Genomic DNA, 23,516 nt, shown 5'->3' on the forward strand with positions numbered 1-23,516 from the left:
TGGAGTAAAGCACATAAGACAGTGATTGAATCAGAGTAAAGCAACCTCTGAAGGCACTATACCATGCTGGCTCAGGGTAAGTATAAGAATCTGAAGTGTCCCAGTCTATCTAAGTAGAGGTGAGAGGCCAGAGACTGATATAAATGAACAGCCTGACATTAGTTTAGTCATATAACAATATACCGGCCGATGCCGTGTAAATAATTACCTTGAGTCATGATAAGGATCAGGGGCTCGTGATAGCGGTCTGCAAAACGCCTCGACACGCGTTTCGCCTCCTGACGAAGCTGAGGCGAAACGCGCGTCGAGGCGTTTTGCAGATTCAGATTCTTATACTTACCCTGAGCCAGCATGGTATAGTGCCTTCAGCGGTTGCTTTACTCTGATTTAATCACTGTCTTATGTGCTTTACTCCAGCATAAATAATTTAGTCATCTCTGATATATTCTATCTATATGTAATCATTATTTATGTGGTATTTATACCTTTCTGGGGCTTTAGCTACGGTCTCCCTATTTTGGGTCTATATACCCTGTATCTCTTATTGTTTTAGCTGCTCTTTTCCCATTACCTCTTTATGTGATGTCTTTATCTAGAATAATATGTTGCTATGAATAAAGATTATGTTTTGTATAGATCTCCAATGTGTCTTGGGAATCTCTTTATATTCTTTTTTATGATATATCTCTACTTGTTTGACTTACTTTTAGATACCTACTAGATTTTTGTTTGGGTTTTTGGTTTAGTGATTTGGAGATGGCATTTCACCTTTGGTGATCTGCTTTTGTTTTAGTAAAAACAATAGGTTTGCTCACCTTGGATGTTTGTGCGAAGACACAACTACTATAAAGGTTTATATAGCCAGCTGCCGCTACCCCGTGGCTTGGGGAAGGATCCACCAGAGGGAAATTACCAAAACAGCATGAAAACATGTTAAAAATTGATTAGTATAGGTTTCTACCTTGGAGACATATTTATTATATTAATATACAGTGAATATTTAAATACATGTTGAAAAATTGGCTGCACTGCTGGAAAGAAGTCTCTTGCTGCGATATTCGTTAGAGGCTTAAAAGGCCTGTTGTTTTTTTACACTTGATTTGGTGGTGTCAGCCTCAAAATTAGGGGCTGACACCACCAAAGTAGCATCAATTTCATCAGATTAGAAATAGTATATTGGGAACTGACACCACTACAGCCAACCAAGCAAATGGAGACGCAAACAGGAGTGTTCACATTTCCCAAAATATCTGACACCACCAAAGTGGCATCAATTTCACCAGATTAGAAATAGTATAATTAGGACCAACACCCCTTCCACTACAGCAAACGCAGCAGATGGAGATCCAGCCAAGAGTGTTCACATGTCTCAAAATTAGGGGCTGACACCACCAAAGTGGCATCAATTTTACCAGAGTTGAAATAGTACCATCATACTCATACCTCTTCCACCACAGCCAACCCAGCAGATGGAGACAAAACCAGGAATGTTAACATTTCCTAAAATTGGGGACAGACACCACCAAAGTGGCATCAATTTCAGTAGAGTAGAACTAGTATAATGGGGACGGACACATCTTCCACTACAGCCAACCCAGCAGATGGAGATCCAAACAGGAGTGTTCGCATTTCCCAAAATTAGTGTCTGTTACCACCAAAGTGGCATCAATTTCACCAGAGTAGAAAAAGTATAATTAGAACCAGCAACTCTTCCACTGCAGCCAACCCAGCAGATAGAGACCAAACCAGGAGTCTCCACATTTTAAAAAATGAGGGGCAGACACCACCAAAAGGGCATCAATTTCCCCAGTGTAGAAATAGTATAATGGGGACTGACACCCCTTCCACTAGAGGAAACACACCAGATAGAGACCCAACCAGGAGTCTCCACATTTCAAAAAAGTAGGGCCAGACAACACCAAAGTGGCATCAATTTCAACAGAGTAGAAGTAGAAAAATGGGGACTGACACTCTTTCCACTAGAGGAAACACACCAGATGGTGACCCAACCTGGAGCCTTCACATTTCAAAAAAATAGGGGCAGACACCACTAAAGTAGCATAAATTTCCCCAGAACAGAAATAATGAGGACTGACAATGCTTTCACTACCGGAATCACACCAGATGGAGACCCAACCTAGAGTCTCCACATTTCAAAAAATTAGGGGCAGACACCACCAAAGTGACATCAATTTCACAAGGGTAGAAATACTATAATAGGGACTGACATCCTTTCCAATAGTGGAAACACACCAGATGGAGACCCAACAGGAGTGGCATCAATTTCACCAGAAAAGAAATAGTAAAATGGTGACTCACACCGCTTCCACTATAGGAAACACACGAGATGGAGACCCAACTAGGAGTCTCCACATTTAAAAATATTAGTTGCAGACACCAAAGTAGCATCAGTTTCACCAGAATAGAAATAGTATAATTTGGGACTGACACCCCTTCTACTAGAAGAAACACCAAATGGAGACCCAAACCAAAAGTCTTCACACTTCAAAAAAAGTAGAGCCAGACGCCACAAAAGTGGCATCAATTTCATCAAAAGACATAGTATAATGTAGACTGACACCTCTTCCACTAGAGGAAACACACTAGTTGGAGACCCAACCAGGAGTCTCCACATTTAAAAAAATGGCATCAATTTCACCAGAAATAGTATAATGGGTACTGACACCCCTTCTTCTAGAGGAAACACACCAGATGGAGACTCAAGCAGGAGTCTCCAAATTTCAAACAGTTAGAGGCAGCCACCAACAAAGTAACATCAATTTCACCAGAGCAGAAATAGTATAATGGGTACTGACACCCCTTCTTCTAGAGGAAACACACCAGATGGAGACTCAAGCAGGAGTCTCCAAATTTCAAACAGTTAGAGGCAGCCACCAACAAAGTAACATCAATTTCACCAGAGCAGAAATAGTATAATGGTGACTGACACCACTTTCACTAGAGGAAACACACCAGATGGAGACCCAAGCAGGAGTCTCCATATTTCAAAAAATTAGGGGCAGATATTACTAAAGTAGCATCAATTTCACCATGTTAGAAATACTATAATGGTGACTGACACCGCTTTCACTACAAGAAACACACCAGATGGAGACCCAACCAGGAGTCTCCACATGTCAAAATATTACGGGCAGACACCACCAAAGTAGCATCGACTTCACCAAAGTAGAAATAGTATAATTGGGACTGACACCCCTAACACTAGAAGAAACACCAAACCAGGAGTCTCCACATTTCAAAAAAGTTGGGCCAGACACTACCAAAGTGGCATCAATTTCACAAGAGTAGAAATAGTGTAATGGATAATGGAGACTGACACCCCTTCCACTAGAGGAAGCACACGAGCTGGAGACCCAACCCGGAGTCTCAACATTTTAAAAAATGAGGAGCAGAAACCACCAAAGTGGCATAAATTTCACCAGAGTAGAAGTAGTATAATGCGGACTGACTACCCTTCAACTAGAGGAAACACACCAGATAGAGACCCAACCAGGAGTCTCCACAATTCAAAAAAATAGGGACAGACACCATCAAAGTAGCATCAATTTCACAAGAATAGAAATAGCATAATGGAGACTGACACTCTTTCCACTAGAGGAAATACACCAGATGGTGACCCAACCAGGAGCCTTCACATTTCAAAAACATAGGGCCAGACACCACCATAGTGGCCTCAATTTCAGCAGAGTAGAAATAATATAATTGAGACTAAATTGGGCCGCCGCTGCGGTGCAGATCCTCTGTAGCTGATGGTGACGCAGCAGAGTTGGTTCAGCTCTCCACAGGCAGAGCTACGCTCCAGGGCAGTATATGAAGAATTGTATGAGGTAGATGCTGCTGGTGCTGTGTAGTGCATGGCTGGTGACGGCGCAGCAATAATTTAAGAACACAGTGGGGTGCAGCCTTCAGGTTTTACTCGCAGTTGTTCAATTCCTCCAGGTTACAAGGGCCAGTGTGTAACCTCCCACGTCGTCCTGTGTCCTCCGGGGAAGGGGTTCAGCAATCTCTCAAGTATCTCAGGAGTACTTAAATGGGACCTCGTTCTATGTGCCTTTCCCGGTCGTCTCACTGTGCTGGCTCTCACCCTCCTGCCCTGCGCCTCACAAATAGTGTCCCAAGCCAGTGGCCTCGGACCTTGTTGGGCGACTTGCAATCCCCTGGACCCTATGCGGCCACCTTTTCGGCAATGTAATTGTGGTTGTTGGCTGCAGCACCTTGAAAATGCAGCAGCCTCCGGTTGTCTAGCTGAGCCTGGTTGTTCTCCACTAGTTAAAGGCCGGTCCCCTTCTGTGGCCTGATCCCTCCACGTCCATGTGAATTCGGGCGCACGGGTGGCTTCCTGCATTCACCGTGCCCCTGGGATACCCTCTGTCTCTGGAGCCTTTCCCTCTGCTCCCGTCCTATCTCATTCTCTCCTCCTGGGCCTCTCTGACTAGGCCCGACTCATAGTAACATATTAACATAGTATTCCTTCAACTTTAAAAACTATGTCCATCTAGTTCAACCCATAGCCAAACATGTTGATCCAGAGGAAGGCAAAAAAAAACCACGTGGCAAACACCAAGTTCCACATTGGGGAAAAAAAAAAACCTTCCTGACTCCTTACGACAATCAGACTAGTTCCCTGGATCAACGCCCTATCAAGGAATCTAGTATATACAGTGCCTACAAGTAGTATTCAACCCCCTGCAGATTTAGCTGGTTTGATAAAATGCAAATAAGTTAGAGCCTTCAAACTGCAAACGAGAGTAGGTTTTATGAACAGAAGCATAAATCTTACAAACCAAAAAGTTATGTTGCTCAGTTGAATTTTATTAAATTTTAAACATAAAAGTGTGGGTCAATTATTATACAACCCCTATGTTTAATATTTTGTGGAATAACCCTTGTTTGCAATTACAGCTAATAATCGTCTTTTATAAGACCTGATCAGGCCGGCACAGGTCTGTGGAGTTATCTTGGCCCACTCCTCCATGCAGATCTTCTCCAAGTTATCTAGGTTCTTTGGGTGTCTCATGTGGACTTTATTCTTGAGCTCCTTCCACAAGTTTTCAATTGGGTTAAGGTCAGGAGACTGACTAGGCCACTCCAACACCTTGACTTTTTCCCTGTTGAACCAGGCCTTGGTTTTCTTGGCTGTGTGCTTTGGGTCGTTGTCTTGTTGGAAGATGAAATTACGACCCATCTTAAGATCCTTGATGGAGGAGCGGAGGTTCTTGGCCAAAATCTCCAGGTAGGCCGTGCTATCCATCTTCCCATGGATGCGGACCAGATGGCCAGGCCCCTTGGCAGAGAAACAGCCCCACAGCATGATGCTGCCACCACCATGCTTGACTGTAGGGATGGTATTCTTGGGGTCGTATGCAGTGCCATCCAGTCTCCAAACATCACGTGTGTGGTTGGCACCAAAGATCTCGATCTTTGTCTCATCAGACCATAGAACCTTGAACCAGTCTGTCTCAGAGTCCTCCAAGTGATCATGAGCAAACTATAGACGAGCCTTGACATGACGCTTTGAAAGTAAAGGTACCTTACGGGCTCGTCTGGAACGGAGACCATTGCGGTGGAGTACGTTACTTATGGTATTGACTGAAACCAATGTCCCCACTGCCATGAGATCTTCCCGGAGCTCCTTCCTTGTTGTCCTTGGGTTAGCCTTGACTCTTCGGACAAGCCTGGCCTCGGCACGGGAGGACACTTTCAAAGGCTGTCCTGGCCGTGGAAGGCTAACAGTAGTTCCATAAGCCTTCCACTTACGGATGATGCTCCCAACAGTGGAGACAGGTAGGCCCAACTCCTTGGAAAGGGTTTTGTACCCCTTGCCAGCCTTGTGACCCTCCACGATCTTGTCTCTGATGGCCTTGGAATGCTCCTTTGTCTTTCCCATGTTGACCATGTCTGAGTGCTGTTCACAAGTTTGGGGAGGGTCTTAAATAGTCAGAAAAGGCTGGCAAAAGAGATCTTTAATCCACACATGTGAAGCTCATTATTCTTGGTGCCTGAACTACTTCTTAATACTTTTGGGGGACCAAACAGAATTCTTGTGGTTTGAGGGGTTGAATAATAAATAACACTCTGAATTAACTTTTATCGTTTAAAAAAAAAAAAAAAAAAAATTTGCTGCAGTGCATTTCCCACTTCCAGGCTGATCTACAGTACAAATGTCACAATGTCAAGTTAATTCCGCATGTGTCAACCAGCTAAATCTGCAGGGGGTTGAATACTACTTGTAGGCACTGTATAACCTGTAATATTATACTTTTCAAGAAAGGCATCCATGCCCTTCTTAAATTTTAGTAGTGAATCACTCATTACAACATCATGCGGCAGAGAGTTCCATAGTCTCACTGCTCTTACAGTAAAGAATCCGGGCCTGTGATTATGATTAAACCTTCTTTCCTCCAGACGTAGAAGATGCCCCCTTGTCCCCGTCTCAGGCCTCAGAGTGAAAAGATCAGTAGAAAGATCTTTGTACTGTCCCCTCACATACTTGTACATAGTAATAAGATCACCCCTAAGCCTTTGTTTTTCCAAAGTAAATAACCCCAAGCGTAATAACTAGTGTTGAGCGAGCACTAAAATGCTCGGGTGCTCAAAGCTCGGGCCGAGCTCACCGTGATACTCGGGTGCTCGACCCGAGCAATGAGCCCAATGTTAGTCTATGGGAGACCCGAGCATTTTTGCAGTGGCACCGCCGGCAGTCTGTAGAAAGCTTAAAAAGTGCCCAAAACGATAGTGACAGTGCTCAAATGACATTGGACTGCATGGGGATAACCCCAGGAAGCATTTGTGACCCCCAGGTCACTGCTGTCAACAACGTGGTCAGAGGTATTAAGCCACTTTTACAGGCTCACAATAAAATGTTCAAAAACTAAACTGAAACGGTTTTCCTGTGAAATATGTTAAGGAACTTCCTTTCCAGGGTAAAGACTTGTGTATAAGGTAAAATAAATAACCAAAAACAAAACTACTCCTCCACACCTTGGGCTATGTTCACAAGTAGCATTTTTTATGCGTTTTTGCACTTTTGCATTGCTTTCAACCGTGACAAATGCATTCACCGGGAAATGTCATTTTAACATTTTACAACCTTATCTAGCCATGTGCTGTGTGACACATGCATACAGTGCTGAAAAGACATGAGAACAGCATGGGGAAGACCCCTGGAAGCATCTAAGACACCCAGGTCACTGCCTACAAGTGTGCCCATCAGAAGTGATCCTTGCCGCATCAGAAGATGCAGACTTGCAACTATCCCCGTGCAAGTCCTTGTCCCAGGGCAGTGTTCAATTGTACCTCTCCCATTCCTTGCAATGCAAGCGCAAGTATGCAGCCTGCCACCCACCCACCCGCAGGCTGCAATACCATACTGCTTGCTTGCACTTGAAATTGGGCCTTTTAGGCATGTGGAGGCGGAATGTGGCCACCACGTCATGGCTGCGTCGGCAGCCTGGTATCCATACTCGGTCCCCAGCCGCCCTGCGGCCAGGTGCCCACACATGGTCCCCAGCCGCCCCTATTTGAAGGACAGCCTAACCACAAACACGTGGACAAGTGAATGTGGCCAGGGATGGTACATCTGACTGACGCCGTCACACTTCGTTAATATTGTGGAAGCCGGGACACAGTTGGACACTGGGATGCAACACATCCTCCAGACATAGAGGATTGCGGGTTCTGGGTCAATCAGACTTCAACACAAAGTTCAGAAGGTAGACAGCAGCAGTGGTCAGCCTCCTACACAATGAGTAAATTATTCATGATCATGAGGCCATCCATCTCCTTAGCTTTCTGTTCCTTGGAATGCAAGCGTATGTATGTAGTAGCGGCTAGGCCTGAGGTGGTCAGCGTTTTGGCGCATATGCTACCTCCTCCGGGGATTGCTGGATGTTTTCCTGCTACTATCCCAGTTCTATGACTCCCGTTAAAACAAAGCTTCAGGTCATGAATGAGGTGGTGGCAAAGGAGAAAGAGCGGGAGAAACAGAGACCATTCACAACAATATCAGGCCAGTCAACCACACATGTCTTGTAGGATATGTTTCTGTACCAAAAGGAGCGGTTCGGCTACACAGTTATAGGACATACAGTGAGTGCAATGCCTACCAAAAATTTCGAGGCACTCCAATGCCCTTTGGAAGTGACATGGAGGTCAGAGGGCCTGAACTAAACTGTTTTTTCCATTTATAGCAACTGGGTCTCCTGTACACTGTTGGCCTAAGCAGTGAATGGAAGGCTTTCCAAAAATTATGAGGAACTGCAATGCCCCTTGAAACAGATGTGGATTACAGCGTACTAAAAACCTTCTACCCATTATTGGGGAGTGGGTCTCCCTTAGTGTTCGCCTATGCATGCAAAAGCTGACTAAAATTAGGAGGAAATGCAATGCCCATTGGAAGAGTCGTGGAGGTCACAGTGGTTTAACAAGATGGATTTAATGCCCCTTGGAAGAGTGGTGGAGGTCGCAGTAGCTTAACAAGACAATTTAAAAGCCCCTTGAAAGAGACGTGGAGGTCACAGTTGAATAAAATAGACAATATCAATGCCCCTTGGAAGAGTGGTGGAGGTCGCAGTGGCTTAACAAGACGGTTTTAATGCCCCTTGGAAGAGTGGTGGATGTCGAAGTAGCTTAACAAGACGGTTTTAATGCCTCTTGGAGGAGTGATGGAAGTCGCAGTAGCTTAACAAGACTGTTTTAATGCCGCTTGGAAGAGACGTGGAGGTCAGAGTGGTTTAACAAGACGGTTTTAATGCCCCATGGAAGAGACAAGGAGTTCAGAGTGGTTTAACAAGACGGTTTTAATGCCCCTTGGAAGAGACGTGGAGGTCACAGTGGAATAAAAAGACAATATCAATGCCCCTTGGCAGAGTGGTGGAGGTCGCAGTAGCTTAACAAGATGGTTTGAAAGCCCCTTGGAAGAGACGTGGAGGTCACAGTAGCTTAACAAGACTTTTTAATGCCCCTTGGAAGAGTGGTGGAGGTCACAGTGGAATAAAAAGACAATATCAATGCCCCTTGGAAGAGTGGTGGAGGTCGCAGTAGCTTAACAAAATGGTTTTAATGCCCCTTAGAAGAGTGATGGAGGTCGCAGTAGCTTAACAAGACGGTTTTAATGCCCCTTGGAAGAGACGTGGAGGTCACAGTAGCTTAACAAGACGGTTTTAATGCCCCTTGGAAGAGACGTTGAGTTCAGAGTGGTTTAACAAGATGGTTTTAATGCCCCTTGGAAGAGACGTGGAAGTCACAGTAGATTAACAAGACGGTTTTAATGCCCGTTGGAAGAGTGGTGGAGGTCGCAGTTGCTTAACAAGACTATTTTAATGCCCCTTACAAGAGCCATGCAGTACAGTATATTCAAAACATTATTCCCATTATTGGTGAGTGGGTCTCCCATAGTCTTTGCCTGTGCCTTCCAAGCAAAAGCTGCCAAAAATTAGGATGGAGGAACTTGCAATGCTGGCAAACAAGAGCCATGCAGTACAGCATATTCAAAACATTATTCCCATTATTGGGGAGTGGGTCTCACATAGTATTTGCCTATGCCTTCCAAACAAAGCTGCCAAAAATTAGGACTGAGGAACTTGCAATGCTGGCAACAAGGACCACGGTCACCCTGGTGGTATAGTGGTGGTGGAGGCTGAGGATAAGGAGAAGAGCAAAATACAGCCGAATCGTATACCCATGTGTGGGTGTGAAGCGGTGCATAGGAATACACCTCCCGAAATAACACAGTGGATTTGACTTTATGTTACTCTGCTGTCATTTGGTGGTGAAGTCTGGCTCAATCCAGCCCTTGTTCATTTGGATAAGGGTCAGCTTGTCAGCATTGTCAGTTGACAGACGAGTGCGCTTATCAGTTATAATTCCCCCAGCGGCACTTAAAACACTCTTCGATAACACGCTAGCAGCAGGGCAGGCCAGGACCTCCAAGGCGTACAGAGCGAGTTCATTCCAAGTGTCCAGCTTGGATACCCAATAATTAAAAGGCACAGAGGAATCACGGAGGACGCTGGTATGGTCGGCAAGGTACTCCCTCACCATCTTTTGAAACTTTCCACTCCCTGTGAGAATACCCCGCGCCTCAGGGCCTGTAAGCTGGGCGAGTCTCAGAAAACTGTCCCAGAATGATGACAGTGTTCCCCTGTCTCTGCTGGATTGGAGTTGCATCTCTCTCACCTGTACGCCTTGGTTGGTCAACGAACTGTGACCTCTGCCGCTAGCGTGTTCAGATGGGAAATTTTTTAACAGTGCTGCAGCAAAGGCCTTCTGGTACTGCCACATTTTTGTAGACCTCTCCACCTCAGGAATAAGAGATTGAAAGTTCTCCTTGTAGCGGGGGTCTAAAAGTGTCACCAACCAGTGATGACTGTCACCCAACATTTTGACAACGCGAAGGTCACGGTTAAGGCAGCGTAACATAAAGTCAGCCATGCGTGCCAGACTGGTAACGGGCAAGGCTTCCATGTCCTCACCAAGATGACGACTGAGCATGCTCTCCTCCTCCTCCTCCCCCCCTGTCCTCAGGCCACCCACACTGAACCGATGGTATGACAGTTGTACAGGTACTACCGTCTACAATGCATGATACCAGCTCCTGTTCCTCCTCCTCCCCTCCCTCATTGTCCCCCAATGCACGTTGGGATGAGATGAGGCTGGGCTGTGTGTAATCGCCCGTTACGGCTTCTTGATCCATCTCATCATACTCTGGCTGCAATGCCTCCTCTTTAATTCTCTGCAGAGAGCATTGCAAAAGACAGACAAGTGGGATGCTGACGCTAATGATGGCGTCATCGCCACTCACCATCTTGTTGGACTCCTCAAAGTTTGTCAGGATGGTACATATGTCAGACATCCAGATCCACTCCTGAGGTCTTGTGTGGAGTCTGACCTGAATATCGATGGCCTTGTTGCAGATGGTACTCCACAACTGCTCTCTTCTGCTCACAAATCCTTTGCAACATGTGGAGGGTAGAGTTCCAACGTGTGGGGACATCACACACCAGTCGGTGTGCCGGAAGCTGCAAACGCTGCTGCAACACAGCAAGGGCGGCGGAAGCTGTAGCCAACTTGAGATAATGAGCTGACAGGCGGCGCACTTTGACGAGCAGATCTGGCAACTCGGGGTACGATTTAAGAAACCGCTGAACCACGAGGTTAAGCACATGAGCCAGGCATGGTACGTGTGGGATCTCGCCTCGCCTCAGAGCCGCCACCAGGTTACGGACATTGTCGCACACGACCATGCCTGGATGTAGGTTCAGCGGTATCAGCCACAGATCTGCCTGCTCTTTCACAGCTGTCCCCAACTCACAAGCAGTGTGAGGTTTATCACCTAAGCTTATGAGTTTCAGCACAGCCTGTTGCTGCTTGGCTGAGGCAGTACTGCAGTGCTTCCTGCTTGTAACTGATGTGGTGATATCTGAGATGGAGGCTGAACATGAGGAGGAGGAGGAGGATGATGCGCAGGAGCTGTACACTGTGGTGGCAACTCTGACTGACATAGGCCCGCAATCCTCGGTGTGGGGAGGATGTGTTCCGTCCCAAGGTCTGACTTGGTCCCGGTTTCCACTATGTTTACCCAGTGTGCCGTCAGGGAGATGTACCGTCCCTGGCCACAAGAACTTGTCCACGTGTCCGTTGTCAGGTGGACTCTCCCAGTAACTGCATTGTTCAGGGCACGGCAGATGTTTTTGGACACGTGCTTGTGTAGTACGGGGATGGGACACCGGGCAAAATAGTGTTGGCTGGGGACCGAGTACCGAGGGACGGCCAACGCCATAAGATTGCGGAAGGATTCCGTCTCCACCAGCCTAAAAGGCAGCATTTCCAATGCAAGCAGTTGTGAAATGTGCAAATTTAGGACTGTGGCCTGTGGGGCGTTGGCTGCGAATTTGCGCTTTCGTTCAAAGGTCTGGGATATGGACAATTGAACGCTGCGGTGGGACGTGGACGTGGACTTTGATGCTGTTTCTTGAGAAACTGCCATAACAAGTGAAAACTGAGAGGAGGGGCATCTTTGCATGCAGTATGGACAGGGGGTTCATCTCACGCACACCAGCGGAAGAAGGAGTGGTGACACCCGCAGACACTGGTCGTGGACTCTTGGGTTCGCCCCACAAAGTCGGGTGCTTTGCTGACATGTGCCTGATCATGCTGGTGGTGGTGAGGCTGGTAGTTTTGTCACCCCTGCTGATATTGGCATGGCAGGTTGTATAAATGGCCTGTTTGGGGTTATCAGCAGAGTCTTTAAAAAAATTCCAGACTCTGGAAGACCTACCGGTTGTACTGGCAACGTCCCTCATGTTGGTGTTATGGGGAACTGTTGCCCGTCTTCTGTGTGCCGCCACCACACTGTTTGTTCCTGCCTGTTGGGGTACTCTGCCTCCCTCCCCCTGTGTGCTGCTGTCCTCTCTCTGCGTGTCCTCCTACCATGTTGGGTCAATTACTAGATCATCCACCACCTCCTCCTCTTCCACTTGCGCACCTCGATCCTCCTCCTCACTTCGTGGGAATTGTGTCTCGTCATCGTCCACCTCTTGTGACAAATTGCCAGCGTTGTCTTCCTCTGGCCGTGGCTGTTCAAATATTTGGGCATCGCTACATAGGATCTCCTCTTCCACCACTTCAAGCGGAGCAGGCGAGGGGCACAAATATGGAAATGGACCAGTGAACAGCTCTTCAGAGTGTCCAACTGTGGGATCAGTTGCTGTCTGACGACACTCTACATGGTGGGAGGAAGGAGCATCAGAGTGAGGAGGAGTATGCGGTCAAGAATCACGGCTACTAAAACTTGACCATGTGGAAGACAGACCGGAAGTGGTGGTGCCCAGGTAACTGGAAGTATTATCTGCTTTCCAATTAATAACCTGTTCACACTGATCAGTTTGCAATACTGGTGTTGTAGTGTGCTTCCCTAGTAATTCGGTCAAGAAGTGGGAGCGAGAAGATGTGGCTGTTGGTTGTGGCACATTTTCACCTTGGCCACGGCCCCGTCCTCTACACGCACCATCACCAGAACGTCCAGTTCCACGTCCCTTGCCACGCGCCTTGCCCATTGTAAATGAAGTAAAATAGCTTACACTCGCACTATCAATGGAAAAAGGGTAATAAAAAGGAGATTAGAACTGTGGAAGAGGAAAACCACAGTTCTATTTCTCTGGCCTACACCAGAATCTTTTAAACAGATATATTTGTGTCTGAACACTGAGCGAGACATTCAATTTTTTTATTTTTTATGTAAAAAAGGCAAAAAGGTGGATAATACAGAGATTTGAACTGTGGAACTGGCAAACCACAGTTATAGTTATGTGGCCTACACCGGAATCTTTTAAACAGATTAATTAGTGTCTGAACAGTCAGGGAGACACTATTACTGTTTTTTCTTACGGAAAAACGGCCAAAAGCTGGATAATACAGAGATTTGAACCGTGGAGCTGCAAAACCACAGTTATAGTTATGTGGCCTACACCAGACTTTTAAACAGATATATTGGTGTCTGAACAGTCACAGACACACTCAATTTTTTTTTTTTTGGGGGGGGGGGGGGATACCAAAAGGTTACTAAGACGCGTATTTGTACAGTCTGACTGAGGAAAAAAAAAATACAGGATTTAGATGAAAAAAAAAAAGGATTTTTCCTGGCCCCTGAGACGTGGGGCTAAGTCTAGCAATTTGAGCAGCAGCAGCATACAGGACTGTAATGCACTGTTTGTTGGTATAACCACTGCATCTCCTATACAGCCTGCCTGCCTGCCTGCCTGACATCTGGGATGGATATTAGTCCTGAGAAGGACTGTTTGTTTGATTTGGCAGGCTTTAGAGACCCTACACTAGCTATTTCGCACTATATATCTCTCCCTAACTCAGCAGCACTCTCCCTACACTGTCTGATCCGGAGCGACTGTGTCCAAGATGGCGGCGCCCGGTTTTAAATATTCGAGGTGACGCTGTGCGGCCAGCCAATCACTGTAATGCCCACAAACAACATGGCTGCGGCATTACAGTGACTGACTGGCAATTCCTGCATGTTCAATGGCTCTGTAAAGAGCGGCAAACGTGCAGGGCGGAGACCCGAGCTCCCGCCCGAGTAACCCGGAAATGTTCGGTGCTCGCCGAACATCCTGAGTAGCGAGATGCTTGGGCGAGTAACGAGCAGTGTCAAGCATGTTCGCTCAACACTACTCAGCACGCAAAAAGTAACAGTGTGCTCATGGGAAATGTATTTACTATGTCACATGCATCTTACTGCAAGTCCAGCTATTTAGGGTATTGCCACTAAAAATGCAGGGAAGCAGAGCTGGCAGCAGAGGAGACTTAGGAGGTCAGTGAATGTACAGTTTTGTGCATGTATAACATAATAAGGTTTAAAAGTGTTTTACATTGAGATGACAATTTAGTAATAACCCTATAATTTTAGTAAAGTGTTATAGAAAAATATTGTGTAAGATTGTTCTATTTTACATAGATATGCACTTTGCCAATGCATTTTTATTTTTCCCCTTCTCCCTGTAGGAGTCATTATAAAAAGAAAAAGTGGTGAGATTCCATGTCCACTGGCTGTTGAAGCCTTTGCTGCTCACCTGAGCTACATCTGTAAATATGATGATAAATATAGCAAGTAAGTAGTGTATAGTCATTTATATGCAATTGTATACTCAACAGTGCTGTGCTCGGCTATCTCCAGTAGTCTCATAGTGAATGAATGTGGTGTGCATGTCTTGTAGCTGGCACTCCATTAAGATGGAGCTACCTGCCCTTAAAATTTTTAGGCTTTAAGCCAAGGAAAGGCATGCTTGATTAAATTTAGGTTTGGGGTCCCATCAAAGAAAGGTCACCTTTTTGTGACTGGTGGACTCTCTTAAATTGGCCAATTTGTGATCTAAGTACCTTCATTTTATCATTATATTCTATATGGTAGTAATGCATTCCAAAATTCTTACATTCAATGCTTGCATATCTCGTATTCTTTTGGTTACTTGAGAAATGTTCTGCCACGCTGAAAGCACTTGGGTACACAAATCATCAAGATTCGATGCTGGATGCTCCCTTTGCAATTGACGACCAATGACGTTCCATATGTGCTCAATTGGAAACAAGTGCGCTGATGCGGCAGACATAGTAGCACATTTAGCTGCTCACAATAGAACAATTTATATATCCCAATTCCTACAGAAACGATATGTCACACATATCATAGATAAACTAAACTATTTTTTATCGAATCTTTCTTAAAAGCATATGAAATAAATGCTGTAAAATAAAATTAGGGAAATAAAAGACATGAAAATGAACATCCATGAGTTGGAGTATGTCATGACAATAAAGCAAGAACAAATGTCAATATATATGAGCCTCAGGCTGGGATATCATTAAAACTCTGAGACATATATACAAATATTACCAACAAGGACATGGTCACAAATAGTAAAAAGTTATTTGATAGTTACTTACCCAAAGACCTCAGGGATGCCTGCACTCCTACACACGTCTCGCTTGCCATTTTATTTACCGGATGTAGTGAATGTGCCAAAATACTTTCTACATTTACATTGTCCAATCCCAAAATCCAGACCACATGTGTTACCATTAGTGCAAATGTTCCTATTTGCGTGTATTGGGGAGGATTATTTCCAGGTCAAGTGATGTAATCATCAAGTGTCCATACATATTATAAGCGATGCAGCATGGGGCACACACACCCTAAGCCATGAGAACTAATAAGATATCCAAGTCAGAATCCATACACATCAAGACCCCAGATGTTGCGGCATTTCAGAATCATGTCACATGCGCACCAAGCTGAAACACACTTGTGCTCAAATGTCACAGCACACCAAAAAAGGGAGAATGAGATCTTTGTTCCAAGTTGGAATGCACCAGAAGTGATAGCTAGGAGGCGACAGCACATAATATATGTCGTGTAATGTGCTCCAAGCTGGAGCGCACTTGTGATCCTCTTGAAGTGGACACGTAATGGCGCGCACCATAACGTGCTGATCATCTGCCCACTCCATTAATATATTAATGACGAACATACAAAGATATTAAAAAAAAACTAAATCTATTGGAAAAAAAGAACAAAAGTGAAACGTGAAAACATGAGAAGTAGAAATAAAGTGCAAAAGTATGATAGAGTGTAAACTGTAATGTTTAGACATATATGCATTTAAAAGATTAAACAAGAAAAATACAATTTCAGCTATATCATAATACTAAAACAATAAGTAATCAAGAAACAAGAATTACATATAGGTTGAGGTGTGGCCACGCATAAACTATTATACAGTATATAAACAGTTATGCATCCAAAAAAGGAAAAAACATAAAGGGCAGAACTTTGTCTTCACAGCTAGTAGTCATATACAGTCTGTATATCTTTTAATCATATATAACCCTAATCCCACATAGCATCCAAGTGCAGGAATAATTAAAAGTAGAAAAGGAAGAGGGGTAAGTATTAGTGGTGAGCGTGCTCGCTACTGCTTGGCTCAATACTCAGTCGAGCAACGGGGTGCTTGGGCACTTTTGTTACTCGATCGAGTATCATGCGTGTTCTGTTAGAACCCTCCTGTTAGTTTTTTCTATCTTGTGTTTTGCGGTCGCGTGACCATCTGCCTATATATTCCAACTCCGCCCTTCTGGCTTTGCTGGACTTCAGTGTTGTTTTGACTGTCTCTCTAGCCAGGTGCTTCGGTGCCTATCTCTGTCAGTTCTTGGTCCTCTGGGACCATTAGTACTTTTTGTCAGTTTGTCCTTTTTGCTCTGCAACAACTTCTGTTTAGGAGGTGTCCCATTTTTGTCCCAGTAGTTAGTTCTTTTAGGGACCCCTCCATTAATTCTATAGGTCTCCGTTCAGACTAGCCGAGGACGAAGGCGGGTCTGTTCACAAGGAACAGGCAGCCCGCTACATCGTAGGGATTCAGCTTAGTCTTACTGTAGGGACAGCTTTCCCTTATCTTTCCTTAGTTTTGTTGCAGATCATAACAGTAAGTCCAGCCCAAAGAAAAAAAAAACTAATAGGAAAGAAATTCGGGGATTAGTATGGTTTCCGTCCAGGATTTGGCTCAACGCCTGCAGGGATTGTCTCTGGAGGTGGCCGAGCTTCAGCAACACGTGAGTAGCTGTCCTGGAGCGCATTTTGTGGAACCGAAGGTAGGACTGCCTGATGTTTTTTATGGTAAACAGCAAGATTTTTTTTCCTTTAAAAATGCTTGTTTGTTATATTTTCGTTTGAGACCAAGATCCTCTGGGAATGAATCACAGCACATTGGTTTTATTATGTCACTTTTGCGCAAAGAACCACAGGGTTGGGCCTTTTCTCTCCAACCTAATGATCCGTGTTTAAGTTCTGTTGAAGAATTTTTTTCTGCTATGGGGCTATTATATGACGATCCTGATTTAATCTCATCTGCTGAATCTGAACTTAGACGTTTGAATCAGGGGTCAGATGACGTTGAAATTTATTGCACACACTTTAGAAGGTGGGCTTCAGAAGTTAAATGGAATGATTCTGCGCTGAAATGTTTATTTCTTGCTGGTCTGAGTGAAAGGGTTAAGGATTTGCTAATTGCATTCCCTGCACCTGAGACTCTGCAGGAAGCTATGCAGTTAGCTGTTCGTATAAACAGGAGACTGAGGTCCAGGGTTAATGATGTAAAGACTCCTGCAACTTCAGGTCCTAGTTCCCAGAAAATCTGCTCTGACAGCGGAGAACCAATGGAGCTTGGGGCGATGTCACTCCGCTCTCAGGAAAGAGATCGGAGATTCGCCGTAGGTTTGTGTCTTTATTGTGGTAAAAATGACCATTTGATTAAGTATTGTGAGCGTCGCTTAAGTAAAGAAAAAAAAAAAAGGTCAGTTACGCCCGTATAGCTTGTTTACGCTCTGCAGGAGTATTCCTTTCTGGGAGTACTACTCTGCAAGGAGATTTGATTGAATTTCAGGTATTTGTGGATTGTGGTTCAACACTTAATGTGATTGATAAAGGGTTTTTGGAAAACCTTAAATTGAAATCCAAACCTTTGTCATCACCTATTTCTGTGGTTGCAATTGATAACACTCCTTTGAAATGTATTACTCACAAGACTGCTGCATTTCCTCTCACAATGGAGATCACCAAGAAATGTTGGACTTGGTTGTTTTGGATAATTTGCCCTCTCCAGGTGTTCTAGGATTGCCTTGGTTAAGACTGCACAATCCTCTACTGGACTGGTCTACTAATGTGATTAAGTCTTGGAGTCCGAAGTGCTATGATAAATGTTGTAATGGTCGCATTGCGGCTGTGGAAAAAGGGGAATTACCTGTACCTATTCAAGATTTTTGGAGGGTTGAGGGTTTTTTCGGAGAAGGAGTCGCAAGTTTTACCTCCTCATAGGGATTATGATTGCGCCATTGAGTTTGTTCCGGGTGCTACTCTTCCCAAAAGTCGCTTGTTTAATCTGACTATCCCTGAAAGAAAGGCCTTGGAGGAGTACATACAGACTAGCTTGGCTGCTGGTCACATTAGACCTTCTAAGTCACCTGTGGCAGTTGGATTCTTCCTTGTTGAAAAAAAGGAAGGCGGTTTACGTCCATGTTTGGATTTTCGTGAAATTAATAAGATTACCGTACGCAATTCCTACCCATTGCCGTTAATTCCTGACTTGTTTAACCAGTTAGTGGGAGCCAAGTGGTTCTCAAAAATTGATCTCCGGGGGGCATACAATTTGTTACGTGTGAAGGAGGGTGATGAATGGAAAACTGCTTTTAACACTCCGGCAGGTCATTTTGAGAATCTGGTGATGCCTTTCGGTCTTATCAATGCACCTGCATTTTTTCAGAACCTTATTAATGACATCCTGAGACCTTTGATTGGTAAGAATGTGGCTGTGTATTTGGATGACATTTTGATTTATTTACCAGATCTAGAGTCCCATTGGCACAGTGTACGTGAAGTTTTGCAGTTATTGAGTGACAATTCACTCTTTGCTAAGCTGGAGAAATGTGAGTTTGCTGTGCAGAAAATTAGTTTTTTGGGCTACATTATCTCCAGTGAGGGCTTTGAGATGGACCCTATGAAGGTTCAGGCTGTGCAGGAATGGCCTAGGCCTATTGCTTTGAAATCTATTCAGAGATTTTTGGGTTTTGCCAATTATTACAGGAAATTCATTAAGAATTTTTCTGTAATTGTTAAACCTCTAACCGATCTCACCAGGAAAGGTGCGAATACTGCCCAGTGGACTACTGAGGCCATTGAAGCGTTTGAGTATCTCAGAGAGAGGTTAAGTTCTGCCCCTATCCTTATGCAGCCTGATGAGACCAAGCCTTTTTTGGTCGAGGTCGATGCTTCATAGGTGGGGGTCGGAGCAGTTTTGTCTCAGGAGAACAAGGGTGGAGTACGTCCTTGTGCCTTCTTTTCGAAAAATTTTTCGGAAACCGAACTGAATTATGATGTTGGAAATCGGGAGTTGCTGGCTATTAAACTTGCGTTTGAACATTGGCGTCATTTTTTGGAAGGCGCAAGATTTCCTATTCAGGTTTTCACAGATCATAAGAATTTGATCTATCTGGATGCTGCCAAGTGCTTGAATGCCCGTCAAGCTAGGTGGGCACTTTTTTTTTCTCGGTTTCATTTTTCTGTTACCTATATACCCGCTACTAAGAATGTTAAAGCCGATGCTTTATCTCGCAGCTTCTCTCCTACGGTCAGTTCCGAGGAGGAGGAGAGCATTTTGCAGAAAGGAGTTGTGGTGGTGGCTTTGGACTCCGTTTTGAAGAATGGGATTCTGAATGCTCAAGATGATGCTCCATCTAACACTCCCCATGGGAGGTTGTTCGTGCCTAGAACCTTTAGGAGAGATTTGTTTGTGGAGTGTCATGAATCTCTGTTGGCAGGTCATCCAGGAGTTTCGGAGACTAAGAAACTTATCAGTCGCAGTTTTTGGTGGCCTAGATGGCAGAAGGAAGTCATCAAGTGGGTGCGTCAGTGTACTGTGTGTGCTAGGTCAACGGCTTCACATACTCCTGCTGCGGGTTTGCTTTGCCCTCTGGAGGTTCCTAGTGTGCCTTGGACGCATCTCAATATGGATTTTATTACTGATCTTCCGGTGTCCGAGGGTTTTACTGTCATCTGGGTGGTCGTGGACCATTTTAGTAAGATGTGTCATTTGGTTCCATTTGTTAAGTTGCTCTGCACCAAGACACTCGCTAAGGCGTTTGTTAAGGAGATTGTCAAGCTCCATGGCGTTCCCACGGATATTGTTTCTGATAGAGGACCTCAGTTTGTGGCTCGCTTTTGGTGTGCTTTTTGTGACAGGTTGGGAGTCCATTTGTCATTTTCATCTGGTTATCATCCTGAATCGAATGGACAGACTGAAAGAAAGAACCAGGATGTAGAATAGTTCTTGCATTGTTTTGTGGCGGACAATCAAGAGGTGTGGTCTGAGTTTCTGCCTCTCGCAGAATTTGCTCTTAACAATCATACATCCTCCTCTGCTGGGTGTTCTCGTTTTTTTTGTTGTACTGGGAGACATCCGTCTTTTGGTTCATTCTCCAAATTGGGGTCGGCGGTGTCGGAGGAGGAGAATTTTTCCGGTGATTTGGAGAGAGCTTGGACTAATGTACGTTGTAACTTGCAAGAGGCTAACAAGAAGTCCAAGAAGTATTTTGACAGGAACCGTAAAAGGTTTTGTTTACTGTGGGTGAGGATTCCCTCTAAAAAACTGGGTCCTAAGGTTGTGGGTCCATTTAAAGTGCTTCAGGTTGTTAACCCGTCTGCTGTTAGGTTGGATGTCCCGATTTCCTGGAAGATTAATCCTGTGTTTCATGTTTCCTTGTTGAAAAAGGCTCAAGTATCTGATAGGGATGCCACTGTCACAGTTCCCCCTGTGGTGGTAGACGGCGAATATGAAATTTCTCGTATTTTGAATTCTAGATGGCATAGAGGGAAATTACAGTATCTTGTCTCCTGGAAGGGTTTTGGTCCTGAAGACAACTCCTGGGTAAGGACGGATGATGTCTCTGCTCCTAGGCTTGTTAAAGCTTTCCACAGGAGGTTTCCAGATAGGCCTGGGCCTGGAGGATCCGGAGGATCCTCATAGAAGAGGGGGTACTGTTAGAACCCTCCTGTTAGTTTTTGCTATCTTGTGTTTTGCGGTCACGTGACCAGCTGCCTATATATTCCAGCTCCGCCCTTCTGGCTTGGCTGGACTTTAGCCAGGTGCTTCGGTGCCTGTCAAAACAACACTAGAGAGACAATCTCTGTCAGTTCTTGGTCCTCTGGGACCGTTAGTCCTTTTTGTCAGTTTGTCCTTTTTGATCTGCAACAACTTCTGTTTAGGAGGTGTCCCATTTTTGTCCCAGTCCTTAGTTATTTTAGGGACCCCTCCCTTAATTCTATAGGTCTCCGTTCAGACTAGCCGAGGACGAAGGCGGATCTGTTCACAAGGAACAGGCAGCCTGCTACATTGTAGGGATTCAGCTTAGTCTTACTGTAGGGACAGCTTTCCTTATCTTTCCTTAGTTTTGTTGCAGATCATAACATGTTCGAGTCCCCAGACCGCATGTTTTGTGGTTGTTTGACAGTCAATAAACATGCGGGGATTGCCCTCCATACACAGTAATGCCATAGCCATGTTGGTTGCTGGCATTACTGTGATTGGCCGTCCACATTGCCTCATGGAATTTATAGAAGATTCTGGTGATGCGATGCTCGCCACAGTGTCCTCTAGAACCAGTTCAGGGAGAGTTGCTATAGGTGGAGAGCTTAAATTAATGTCCACCGCCCCCCTAAATATTATAACCTTGCACCCTTTAGTGCGTTTCATGTGGCACTGATGGGTGTTTTTAACTTTTTTAAACCTTTTCAAACAATTAAACATGGGGTCCCCATACTTTGGATAACCACCCAAAGTATAGCAGACAGCTTAGGGCTGATATCATCAGTCTGGGAATGTCCCTGGTTATTGGGCCCTTCCCAGCCAAAAATACCAGCTGAAATCCACCCCAAAATTGTCGCATCACATTAGATGCTCTAATTCTGGCACTCTGCCTTGCTCTTCCCGATTGCTCTGGTGGGTTGGAAATTGGGGTAATATTTTTTGGGATTGATGTCAGCTGTGTAGTGTCAGCTAGCATCAAGCCCAGGTGTTAGAAGTGGAGAGGCGTCTTTCAGCGTCTGTTTCTATTACTAACCCAGTAAGTTAAAAGAAAAAAAAACACTCCTCAGTTCTCCAATTGATTAATAAAAAAAAAGAAGTCATTGGTAACCATCGGTCCCCCGCGATGAGAATCATGGGTCTCGATGGTTACCATGGTGCCCTGAGGTATGTGATGACCCCAGGGTACTGTGGCCTGTGACATCCATCTATAAGCTGGGTCTCACAGGCTGAGTCAGTTAGTCACTGACAGTCTCATGCACTGCAGTATATGATTTGCTTCATTTCAATGAAAGCCAATGGCCGCGAATTTGCGGCGGAAACGCGGTGTGGGTGGTAGCCGGGTTGGGTGAGGAGGATTACAGCTCCTCTCATCTGACCGCCACTCCCGCTGATAACAGCGAGAGTTGCATGGATGGGAGAAGCAGTAGTCTGCTCTGCCCAGCCCGCATGTCCGCGGTAAAAAAAAACTAGTAAAAAGAAGTAAAAATGAAAAAGAAAAACCATACTCACCTGTCTGGCAGCCCCCGGTGTCCTCCTGGTCCCCGGCGGCGATCCTCTCCTTCTGGCAGCTGGCAGTATACTACGGGGAGCGGGTTCGCTCCCCGCACTATACTGAGCTGCGAGGACCTGCGGTGACGTCAGCGATCAGCTGATCGGTCACGTGACCATCAGCTGATTTCTGACGTCAGTGATCAGCTGATCGATCACGTGATCTCCCCGTGGTGGTAAGTTGGTAAGAATGCTCCCATGGTGGTAAGTTCACTGGGGCTCATCAGCTGATCATCAGCTGATCTTCAGCTGATTAACCCCAGTGATCTCACTCCTGCAGCATGTATACTGACAGGGGTGATTTTACACTCCTGTCAGTATACAATGCTGTCTTCTACAGCAGTGACATCAGTGATTGCTGATGTCACTGCTGTAGAAGTGACACGGATCGTCGTGGGACAATCTTACGGTACGTGGACTACGTCGTTGACTGCGGACTGGTGAGGGATATGGTTGTTTGTTATTTTACTTTTTTTTCAGGAGATCGAAGGCTTTAGGGTAATAAAAAAAATTGTAGAACCGTGTGTTTTTTGTTTCATTAAAATACTTTATTCTGGCCTTGTCTTTTATTGAAAAAGACCATTTTACTACGCAGTTAGTAATGGGGGCGTCTTATAGACGCCCTCTATTACTAACCTGGGCTTCACATTAGCCGCCAATACAAGGCTGATGTGAACCCCAACCTCATTACCCCACTCGCCACCACTACATTGCAGTGGGAAGAGCGAGGTTAAGCGCCAGATTCCAGTTTTGGAGCATCTTATGGATGCACCACTTCTGGGGCTGCTGAGGATTGATATTAATAGCCAC

At 45.1% G+C, this 23,516-nt stretch overlaps 1 protein-coding gene across 1 annotated transcript in view; it reads left to right on the plus strand.

Moving 5' to 3' along the window:
* PGBD5 (piggyBac transposable element derived 5) overlaps positions 1-23,516 on the plus strand; it is a 671,274-nt gene that overhangs the window by 503,570 nt on the left and 144,188 nt on the right. Inside the window, exon 6 of the mRNA XM_073660236.1 lies at positions 14,533-14,638. Within this exon, the coding sequence (XP_073516337.1) occupies positions 14,533-14,638 (106 nt within the window). The remainder of the gene's footprint in view (positions 1-14,532; positions 14,639-23,516) is intronic.

This window comes from Phyllobates terribilis, unplaced genomic scaffold (assembly GCF_046119375.1).
Source record: "Phyllobates terribilis strain yellow unplaced genomic scaffold, ASM4611937v1 Scaffold_24__1_contigs__length_18792416, whole genome shotgun sequence".
Classification (NCBI taxonomy): domain Eukaryota; kingdom Metazoa; phylum Chordata; class Amphibia; order Anura; family Dendrobatidae; genus Phyllobates; species Phyllobates terribilis.